This window comes from Triturus cristatus, chromosome 6 (genome assembly GCF_964204655.1).
Source record: "Triturus cristatus chromosome 6, aTriCri1.1, whole genome shotgun sequence".
NCBI lineage: Eukaryota > Metazoa > Chordata > Amphibia > Caudata > Salamandridae > Triturus > Triturus cristatus.
The window spans coordinates 1831469264-1831481450 of NC_140589.1; the positions used below are offsets into that span (position 1 = coordinate 1831469264).

General features: G+C 39.7%; 1 protein-coding gene across 3 annotated transcripts in view; it reads left to right on the forward strand.

The window, feature by feature from the left end:
- TMEM214 (transmembrane protein 214) overlaps window positions 1–12187 on the forward strand; it is a 390212-nt gene that overhangs the window by 15630 nt on the left and 362395 nt on the right. For all 3 annotated transcript variants that reach the window (XR_014963237.1, XM_085613232.1, XM_085613233.1), the window contains exons 2-3: window positions 535–740; window positions 5368–5518. Coding sequence is in view for 2 of the 3 variants with exons in the window: in XM_085613232.1 (XP_085469358.1) it covers window positions 535–740; window positions 5368–5518 (357 nt within the window). In the remaining variant the exon portion in view is untranslated. The remainder of the gene's footprint in view (window positions 1–534; window positions 741–5367; window positions 5519–12187) is intronic.

Here is a 12187-nt window from a genome sequence, read left to right on the forward strand (position 1 = left end):
TATTCCTCAGCAAGAGGCGGGCTACCCACAGAATGACGCTGCGCAGGAAACTCCTCCGAGGGGCCCAAGGCATCGGTCCAGGCCATTATTCACCCATCCCTCATTGTCCTCTGCGCTATGCCCCTCCTGACCCCTTTGGCACAGGAGCAGCCAGGTGTCTCCAGTTCCCCCAGTTTAAATAGCACTATGGGGGTCGATTGCTGCTCTGTGGTTGGCCCACTGGCTGCGTTAAGTCGCCACTGCCGACAGTGTGTTTCAGGGGATTATTCCAGCTCCTGGGGGGTAGTTGAGGTAGGATTGTCTTGGGCCTGGTGTAGAGCTTCAGCAACACACGCCTGCACTGGCCACCAGCTTGGCCATGTCCCCGAAGTTTATTTGATAGTGTGTGTTGCTGTCTGCCATGTGTGCTACTTGTAGGTATGAAGTAAAGTGGACAGTTCTTTCAACATTGGTCTTAACCTTTTTTTGTCCCTTGACAAATCTCTTTAAAATTTGAATCGGGCACTAATCATTTTTCTGTTTGTTATATTTTAGCTCCTATAAAAACGTCAGACACTATCTTTGAACTGGGTTTTGAAAAAACAATGAAGAAACAAAACAAGGAACAAATGCCTCCAACCCCTGCCACAGACCCGCAACCTAAGAAATCCAGTACAGGCAAAAGTGCCAAGAAGATTCCTACTAGCGATGCTGCACCTAAACCAGGGAAATTTCGGACAATAGAGGAAGCTGTGAAAGCAGTAAGTATTTTTGCTCCCGCCCCCCACCATTAATGTCTAGTTCACTGGCTACATATTTCTAAGTCATGTTTGCAGTATCGGAGAGGGGTGGATAAGTTAGGTCATGGAAAGTGTTGGTCATAGAAAATAGGTTTTGACGTGCAAGCAGTCTACATGCTCCAAATTTACATCAGAGAAACCGATCCACTAGCAGATGTAATCAAAGAGCTCTTCGTGTACAACTGTATCCCTTTTCCAGGCAGACTGTTGTCAGTGTCGGAGTATTGAAATGTGCTTGGTGAGCAGGGCTAAGGCACCCCATGAGCCTGACACATGATTCACTGAACCTGAACTACTTCAGTGGGATGAGGACTAACACACAACTTCAATAAGATTCAAACAACTTGTATAATTTCTGGTTGTAATATGCATATAAGCCAGCATCATGTTTCTTAGACCTCAGTTATGGTAATCTGCTATAATGTAGTAACGTTAAATCTGTGAAGACACTGTGAGTGGATGAATTACTATTGTGCTGTTGCGATATGGCTCTGAGGAGCTGTAAAACTAAAAAAGAATGCAAGGTGTGCTCATTGATTGTAAGCTTGATTACTTACTATTATTTACTTCAATTAGTGTTTTAAATAGGATGGCCTTGCATCCTCACAGGAGTTTTCAAAGGGCCAGTGTAAGTTAAGGTATTGATACGTATATAATGAATGAAAAGTGTCTTTCTATTTAGATGTCTTCAGACTATAAACAATTTGTTAACCAGGAAAAATATTGTGGGTACTCCGTGTATGTAGTAAAGATGCAGAATTGCTGATTACGTTTTTCACTTTATTTTTGTTAGTTGCCTCTTTTACGGAGTTTCTTCCTGGGCTTCGGCAAAACTAAAATCTGAATTGCAATACGATTGTTGCATTTTATTACAGTAGATTATAGACTTGGGTTGCAACTGCAAATTTCTGTCAAAAGATATTTGTTTGCTTGTAGACAATCCAGCACTTAATTTCTGCCCAAGGAAGTAATACGATTTCTCAAAAGTCTGCAAAGATATCTTCTAATTTTGCTCTTGGTCATGTTTTCGATAGGGAATACGATTTGCTTAATGCCTGCATGCTACAGCTTTGGATTTGTTTTTTTTAAATTACTTAAAAAAAATTCTACTGATGGAAAAGACTCACAGAGATGCATAACGGACGTGTTAGAATTGCTAGTGTTTGTTCATTGTTCCAGTTCTGATGGTACACTGTGTATGGGCCAAGTTAAAACATTTTAGTTAAAAACAACGTTTTGGAACATAGTATTTGCTCAGTTCCAGTCTGTCTTTGTTCTATGGGCCATTTTGACTAAGACATTTTTATATCTTTCAGATATAAGTATAAGGATTTTAGGGGCATATGTATCAAGCAAATTTTTAGTCGCAAACTCTGCGATTCGCAAAATACAGCGTTTGCGATTAAAAATTCGCAAAACGGGATGTATTAGGCAAATTCCCAACGCAAATTTAAGGAATCGCTAATTTAGCGATTTCTTAAGTTTGCGTAAGCATTTAAGAAATCGCAAATTGCGATTTCTTAAATGAAATGTAACACTCACCAAAGGATTGCGATTAATCCTTAAGAAATCGCAAATTACCAACAACTACTAGTTAGTGTTAATTTGCGATTTCTTTTAAAAATGCACGTTTTGTAATTTTACAAAGTGCCACGTGACGCACATACATGCCCTTAGGGCATGTATGTGCGCCATATGACCACACATGCTAATTTCAGGGGTGTATCAGGGTGTCATCTTGACACCCTTGCACCTTTGAAATTATTCTCAAATTGCGATAAGCAAATTGCGACTCGCAATTTGAGAATTACTTCTCATACATTCCTATGGGTCTCCTGGCCCATAGGAATGAATGGGCAGGTATTCCTTAATTGCGATTTCGCAATTTGCTAATCGCAATTAAGGAATTTTAAGAAATCGCAAAAAATTTGCAATTTTTTAAATACATCCCGTTATGCAATTCTCAAATAGCGATTCCTTAAAAATCGCTATTTGAGAATCGCAAATGGTGATGTTGATACATATGCCCCTTAGTCCTTTATTTCTTTCATTTTTAAACTTGCAAATTGCCCTATAGTTCTTAAGTCAAAATCTCACGATGCTTTAATGAGTAATTTACAATTAAATAGTGTTTTTGTAGAATTGTATCCAGCTGTATGAAGGTGTATTAACTTACCAAAAAAGTAACAAAACTTGTTTTTATGAGCTAACCATGAATAATTTCAGAATGTTTACTTTCCCTTATTGAAATTAAGATTGCATTTCACAGTAAAGGGGAATCTGCTACACTGCTCCATTCGGGGGGGGAATCACCAGTATTCAGTTCCGGTATATTTTTACATTCTCTTATTCCTACTTCAGGGGTGTGGAATTTAATAAAATATCTACTTGTCCATGGGGCAGGTTGCTTTATAAATCTACTTGTCCTGTAACAAAATCCCCTTGTCCCCCTAAGTCCCATGTAGTGCAGTGACAAATTATGGCAGCAATCTCATTATATAAGAGTTCTGATATAGCCTCTCTGATTATGCCAGGGCTCATACCATAGCAGTGTTTGAATACTTGCAATCCACTTATGTTGCCACGTTTCCGCAGATGTACATTCTGGGGCTGAAGATAGTGGTGAGCAATAGTTCCAGGGTTAGAATGCCCTTTTGAATCGGTGCAAACCTACTAACTTTCATGTTTTAAGGGTTTTCAACAACTCTACTCTAATCTTTTCCCATACTGAGAAATGATGGAAATTTACTCCAGACAATGGCAGATGTAAACCTTCCAAAGTGAAGTTGCAAACACTCAATTTCCGCTTGAGCAAATCTACATATGCATATTTGCTCATGCTAAAATACAGTTCACAAATATTTTCTAGGAGTACTATTTCTTGTCCTACTTCTGTAAATTCTAGGGAATTCACGAAAGCCTTATATCTGCACTTATTGCAAGTACATATACCATGGGTGCACTTTTGAGACTTTCTTTAATAATTCGGCCCCTAATTTGGTCTGGTGTTGACCTTGACCTTTTGCGTTTATTAAAATTCTCTCTCTCTCTGTATTGGCTGGCATCACTGTGAGTGCCCGCATTCTGCACTTTCACAGGGGGCATATGGCACACAATGTAGTTTTGTTCAGTGCTAGTAACTACTGTGGCAGTGTTTGCTTTTTAAACCAAAAACAATTTTTGCTTTTGCCAATGTTTGTTATAATGATGAGGGGCCAGCAACTTCCACACCAATAAGGGTTTACAAAAACCATGCCAAAACAAGTGACACATTGACGAAACTAAAAAGCTGACCACCAATTTTAGGCCTCCTGGCTTTCCCAATGTGCTCGTTTATTTTTGTTTCCCATAATCATAAACTGGTTACACTGATTTTCCAGTATGAATATTTTAGGGGAAATACTAGCATACATCAACTCATTTTACTAAATGATGCTGCAAGGAAATCGTACCAGACGCTACACAGTAGTTTAGCTAAATGTTTTTTTTTCCTGCTTTCATTTTTGTATCAACATTTTATTTTGAAAGCAAAGAATCATCAATCTTGTTTTCAAGCTTCTGCAAATATTTGCATCAAATCAGAGCGCATGCTACATAGCCTCATATTTTTAAACTTTGAAAACATGTTTACATGTTTTTATACTGGAACCACAGTCGGTAGTGCAGTTAGAGTTTACAACATTTACTTAGAGCGCTCACCCGAATTATAAAGTCTTTGAATTAATGAACCACAAATACATGTTTGAACAGCGTTAACATATGGCCAAAAATATTACCTTAACGGCAGACAGTGTAGTTAAGGCTTCCCTGATCCATAATGTAGTACTGCAAACTGGCAGCCAAAAGGTTCCTGCTGCCAGGGGTTGGGCCTACGTGTCCCAGGGACAAAATACACCTGAAAACTTGTTGCCCGTGACCCCAAACAATATGACCTGTGCGTCGGGCTATAGGAATTCCACATCCCTATACCTGATTCCTATAATGGGCTATGTTACTAATAAATGTAGCTTGATTTGATGCATTTTATCCTCCATATAAAGACCTTGTGTAAAGCATTATTTTTCTTCCAGCAGGCCCTCTGTATAATTATAGTCCTCACCCAAACAGTTCATCATTAAAGGTAATTTCTGTTTTTGCTCCCTTTTAGGACAAGAGCTTTTTCTCAGCCATCCTTCACAAAACTACTCACATTTCTATGTTGTTCAGGAATATACTTTTTGTTTTTAAAAGTGCACTAGTTTCCTGGTTAGCTGTACTATACCAGTCTCCAAATTATGCAAAAAGGATTGATAGTTTGCACTTTGTTTGCAAAGCATTGTCAAGTAAGGATGTGTCAATATTATAAATGGTCTCCTGTGTAATTTTGTTGTTTGGTGATGAACAGTCTTGTGCTTGCCAATTGTTGCAGAGACCTTATCCATGTTACTTTTTGGAAATTTCTAGTGGAATTATAAGATTATTGTGTAGTCCAACATTAATAAACCAATTCATGGATTTTCAAAGCCATAATGCAATAAAGTTTTTTTTCTTTTGAGGTTTTACAATGTCTTAGTGTGTTTTTTATTTTATTTATGTATTCAACCTACAGCTTGATTTGGCTGACCTTCAAGCAGAATTGACGAAAAGCCAGAACATGTTTCCTGAAAACCCTTCAGTATGGTTGAAAGATCTAGCAGGATACTTGAACTTCAAGTTACAAGCACCCAAAAGTGAACCAACTCTCAGCCAGCATACGCATGGTCAGTAGCCACTCATTGGAAAGTCAGGTGTTCCACACTGGTAGCGCAACTGCATTGTCTTTTAGTGTATTGTTTTATAAACAGCTATTTTATTTATTCTGCATTTAGTAGAGCTGAGACTGCATATTGGAATGCTGCACAGAGGAAACAGTATTTTTAAGGGCATTCGTATGTAGCTTTGTCGAGTAACATAAGAGTTTTTATACCTGGTGCCAAGCAATAGAGGACCATACTTGTTTCGACGGGAAAAAAAAGATCGTTTTATTTTCAATAAAATAAAGGAAAATGTCTTTGCAGAAGACCATACCCATGTAAGCCTCCCAAATAAAAATTGGGGCTGTAAATGCTTATCTCAAAGCCCATTTCTTTCCTTAAAATCTGTCTCTGGTTCTACAAAATATTATTTTCAATCTGAATTCTTCAGATCATCTATTTAGGTTTCCTAAGTCTCTAAACCTTGCGTGGATAATCAGATATAACCTGTTTGCATATGTTGAACTGCAATTGTGTTTATTCTTCTAAAATTAGAGATTAAAACTGCAGTAGTTAAAGCTAGCTTTATGTCTGATGTCCCACACTGTAAGACTTTGAAATCCTGTACGAGGATTGTGGAGAGGCTCGACTTAAGAGCAAACAAACATATATAGCTACACTACAAGATCACTCGCTATGTTTCTTTTATCCTATATAAGAACCTGTATAGTGTCCTTTAGGTAGATGGGTGAGAAAAGTTTTCCCTCATGATTCCTGCATGCATTGTCAAATGGATACTCAAGATATGAATCATGTTTTAATTGTTTGTCTAGTGCTATGCGTAGCGTGATTACAATTCCTTAGAGAAATGCCTAGTTCGTTAGTTAATTGTTTTTATCGACTTTAAGTTAATCACAAATAAAAATAAGGTAGCTAGGTTCTAGTATTCTTATGAGGAGGGTGCTTTCGTCAGTCTTAATGGTATATTGCTTGTTATTAGTCTCATGTGTAGGTAGTTGCTTTTACTTTCAAGCGAAGAACTGTGTCCTGTCTCGACAGAAAAAGTTCATTTGGCTGAGGTTCTTGATAAATATATAGTGGGGGAGGTGTTAACATCTGTGTTACATGAAAAAATAGTTGCAATAGTTTCATGTCCTAAAAGATCTGTGATGGCTGCTGCAGTATCGGAATTGAGTCCTGCTACTTTGTTAAATAATTGTTATTGTTGTGAGGCCTTTTTATTTGAGAAGATAAATCATTCATATGGTCAGTCATGGATATAATTGGTGTTTGAGTATCTGTTCTGGCCACTGATTAATGTTATTTACTTTCTCATAGTAGCTGGGCTCCTTCAGATCATGCTCATGACTTTGTAACTATCTCATTCTTTTGCAAATGTTGAGCACTGTTTGTGCGCAATCTGACGCTCTGACTTTATACCTCCTTGTAAATGTTGAATGTTGTTTTTGTGCCGACTGAGCTCATTTCTCTTAACACACTAAGGTAAAAGGAGTATGTGGTAGGCCAAGAGGCTTCCTAAATGTAATCTCCATCCCAAGAGAGAAACATCAGCCACTGAGGACAAGTCGGAGGTACTTCTGTATGGGTCTTTTCCCCCACAATTTAGGGAGGCTCTTTGGCCCACAGAGTACCCTATGCCTAATTCCAATCCAATCCAAAATTTCTTTATTTCGGCCGATTAGGCCATAAAAGATAGAATCACACAATAAGTTTAAAACAGTCACTAAAAATACGAGCATGATAAAAGCAGTAAAATCAATGTACAAATGTTACGGACATCTAAACAATGGAATTCATTAAACAACACAGTTCTTATTTATATTAGACCTTATGTGCCACATAGCCGTTAAAAATTTTGCAACTGCAAACACTATGTGCGGATCAGTGTTCGTTTTCAGTATTCTGTACACCTGCTGATGACTCCTAATGCCCAGATTTCTGCATAGCGGGACTAGCCAGTATCTTCTAGGTCTGTTGTAAGCTGGGCAAAAGAACAAAATGTGCCTAATTCGGTTGGCAATCCTGTTAAGAATCTGTAGGTCTAGTTCAGTGAGGACCTCCGGTTTTCCTCGCAGATAAATAAAACTTGCTGGAGTGTACTTTGGCACATTGAAATCGCTCAGGAAGTTCCTTCCACTGCTACCCAGGCCAGCCAAGGAAATGGTGACTCGTGCCCTTATCTTGTCACACATTGACTATACCAACGCACTGTATTGGCTTGCCTGGATACCATCTGAAAAAATTGCAAACTATACAAAACGCTGCAGTTAGAGCTCTGCTCCGCATCTCGGGAAGATGGAGTATAAAACAACATCTACGGGACCTACACTGGCTTCCTGTGGCTCAACGTGTCCAGTTTAAAGCCCTCATTCTTGCCCATGGAGCTCTGCACGAATCTGGGCCACCCTATCTTAGGAGACGCTTTGGTTTTTACGTCCCCCGAAGACAATTGCGTTCAGCCGCGCAGCATCTAGCAGTGATACCCCGCTTTCGCCTTACTCAAATGGGGGGCAGTTCTTTTTCTTTTAAGGCAGCTGAAGCCTGTAATTCCCTTCCATATGAACTGCGGAATACACAAGACCCCAGGCTGTTTAAGAAGCAGCTAAAGACCCTGATTTTTAATTAATCCCCAGTTTCTCTCCGCTCCGTTGCATTGGCAGGTGGCTCCTGTGCCGGGACACTCTTTAGTATCCTTGCGCGATATAAGTGTTAATAACATAACATAACAAACTGTCATTTACATACATCTCTCTTCATACTCTGATCCACTTTCTGACTTACTAACTGTGTTCTGCCTGAGCAAGAACAGCATACTTGTGCTAATCACATCCTGGGTGACATCAAGACTACAGGTGATTCTATTGAAGTCGGAGCACTCTGGCTTTTGGCTCTCTCTGCCTCTTATATGGTGGACCATATATCCAACTCTTTTTTAGAGACTGGAATTAATAGGGAGCTCCAGAGAGCACTACAAATCTGTCTTTTCCCACTTTCATAACTACTGTATTATAACCAAACCCTACTCAACACCCTAGAAATAGAACGTCACATCACCAATCAACTGACTTCAAAAGGAACACAATGTACCTAATCTCCTCTGATTCTTCAGCATCTACTGCCAGCCCCCATACTCTTGAACTTGACAGAACATCTCGCCGTCCCCATCACCGTCACACATGGCACTAACCCACACTTAGGGTAATAGTAAAAGAAGTCTGCAGGGATGTGGAATTCCTATAGCCCTATGCCCAGGACATATTGTTTGGGTTCAAGGGAAACAAGTTTGCATGTGCATTTTGTTCTTGGGACAATTAGGCCCAATCTCCTATACTACAAACCCATTGGCTGCCAGTTTACAGCACCACATCATGGATCAGGAAATGGCATTGTCTGCAGCTAAGGTAATATTTGTATCCATGTATTAATGCTGCTCAAACTTGTACTTATGGTTCATTAATGCAAAGCCTTAGGGTGAGCGCTCTAAGTAAATGTTTTTGGCTACGACTGCACTACTGACAGTGGTTTCAGTATGAAAATCTTGTCACACATTTTCAAAGTTTAGCAATATGAGGCTATATATTATACATCCAGAATGCTCTCTAATTAGATGCAAATATTTGCAGAATCTTGCAAGCAAGATTGATGAGTCTATGCTTTCAAAATAAAATGTTCACAAAAAAAATGCAAGTAGGGAATTTTTTTTAGCTAAAGTACTGTACGTTTTTAGGTACCATTTCTTTACAATATCATTTAGTAAAATGTGTTGATGCTAGTACTTATAAAAAATATTCATTTTGTATGTGTAACCAGTTTCAATAAGATTATAGGAAACAAAAAGAAATAAGCATTACCAAATTCATAGGTCTGACATAGGTGGTCAGCCCTTGTTTTTGTCAGTGAATAACTTGTTTTGGCATGTTTTTTGTAAAACATTATTGGTGTGGGAGCTGCTAGGTCCTCACCATTATAACAAACATTGGCAAAAGCAAAATATATTTTTGGTCTCAAAGCACACATTGCCACAGTAGTTCCTGGCACTGAACAAAACTACTTTGTTTGCCGATATGCTCCTTGTGAAAGAGCAGAATGCTGTCACTCACAGTGAAGCCCGCCAATAGACCAAAAGAGACAGAATTTCGATAAACACAAAAGGTCCTGGTTAACGACAGACCTAATTAGAGGCGCAATTAAAGAAAGTATCAAAAGTGCATCCATGGTATATGTTCTTGCATTACGTGCAGATATACGACTTTCATGAATTCACAAGAACTTACAGAAGTAGGCCAAGTAATCGTACTCCTAGAACATATTTGTGCACTGCATTCTAGCATGTGCTCATACAAAAAGCTGAGTGTTTACAAGTTCACTTTACATCCAATCACTTTTTTCCCAACCCTGGAAGACGTTTTACTTCTGCCATTGTCTTGAGAAAGTTCCAACCTTTCTCAGTATGGGAAAAGATTAGAGAAGGGTTGGTGAAAACCCTTGAAACATGCAAGTTAGTACGGTTGCACAGACTCAATGGCATTCCAACCCTGGAACTATAGCTTACCACTACCCTCAGCCTCAGTATGTAGATATGCAGAAACTTGGCAACATAAGGGAATTGCTAGTATTCAAACCCTACTATGATTTGAGCACTGGCATAGTTAGTGAGGCTATATCAGAGCTCTTATATAATGACATTGCTGCAATAATGTGTTGCCGCATTACATAGCACAAAAGGGACAAGCGGATTTTGTTACAGGACAAGTAGATTTGTGAAACAACTTGCCCGATGGACAAGTAGATATGTTATTAGATTCCACCCCCCTGAGTCTGCCTTTTGCTTCTTTAAATACATCTTTATTGAGGAAGTAATCCATCAAACCTTTCATTTGCATCCCAGAAAAGATATTAGCAGCACTCTGTAGAATCATTTAGAGCGCAATCCTCCTCTGACAACTCGAGCCTCTACCCCTAGGCCGTCAGCACCTGGGTACACCCAAGAACTTACCAAAAACTAGCACACCATATGAAGTCAGTAGAAGAAACGGAGAGGATCAGGAGGACCTCACCTTTCTAAAAGCTTCCTACTCCAGCTATCATTCCATCACCACCACAGCTTAAGCCTCCTACTAAAGACCACCCCCAATGGAACAATCAACAGTAGCAAAGCCCTCTTTAACAGCTTTAGGATGAAGGTCGAGTGGTTAACGATTTCCGCACTACTGTGCCATTACGAAGGACGTGGATGTCTTGTTCTCCCACTTAAGGGTAGAAATCCCTCTGGTGCTTGCTTTTTGAGCTTTTTACTGGAGTTGTGAGGAAAGAGCTTTCCTCACAGCTCGCCGAAGTCGCTGCTTTAGAAACTGAAAGCATCCAGAGCATTAGGACTAAGGCTGCTTCCAGTGTGATCCTTGCTCAGAGGACATAGTTCAAAACATCAAGCATCAATTACAGCGGGAGAGGTAATGTTGGAAAGGGGAGAATGTGCCTCTACCTAGTCTATGCCCGGTATCGCCACAGGAGGACAATTCCCTCAGCAGTGATCTAGCCACTAGAGATGGCTTAGATTGGATCTAATGGTTTCTGTCATACCTTCTGTTCTTAATCCAAGTACAAGGTAGCTAGAATAAAAAGTATGTGGTAAACCTTGTAGCTAGTTTTAATCCACCACTAGCACTGCCCCTCTCACAACACTGTTAGCTCGCATTGGGTTTTAGTAATAATCCCTCTCACAGAAAAAGAACAGGCCATAGCTCCTCCCTCGCAGCGAGGGGGTTGTAGCCCGCACCATGACTAAGATTCATGGTGCGAGGAGGATTCACAGTGATGAAGCATGCCACCTCTGGTCCTTTAAAGGGACGCCATCTTTTCTAGTCAGCTTTTTTTTTTCTTCTCCTCTTGATAGACCTGAGGGCTCGTGTGTGTTTTGTTATTAGATTCATGGAGTTCACCCTCGCTGGTCTTGAAATCTCCTTGGGGGGGAACCCCCTTTTGTGTGTACATGATTTTTCCCTGTTTATTGCCATTGATTTTTGATTTCATAAATTTGTTTATTTGGGAAGACTATGAGCAAACTCTACTAATGACTAGTTACTGAATTAAGGGTTAAGGCTGACAAACAGTGTGCTAATCCCATCCCACAATTAGCTGGCAAATGCAGCACTATCAACCGCTTGTTCATATGGAAAATCAGCACAATCCCATTTAACATCACCAATTCATTATCAAACGGCAATATCCAGCTGCCACATCACTATTTCTGCTAGTAGAAGTCCTTGCATCCCTTCCAGGCGTCTAAGAATCTACTCGCCCACAAGCTACGGCTGGTCAGATTTTATCAGGTCGAGCTATTTTTATCACCTACTCGTCTGTTCTGGCGAGTGGGAAATGTTATGGGCATTTAAATGGAAAATCTGCCAATTGCAAATATGTTTGCTACCACTTCATGCTTCAGGTATGTGCTTATTAAATGTGATATTTTTTAAACCTGATTTGAGAAACATTCCTGCCCTCGCCCTGATGACAATGCGGTTAAAGAACTAAGAGGCAAGTCAGCGGTCATGTGCATTCTATATGTGGCTAGATTTGTATTGTATTTGGAGCACAAGTTTAGTCTATCAAATCAAACAAAAGGTTTTTTTGTACAGCAGACATGCACAACTCGCCTATTTGAAGGTGCTCTCGTGA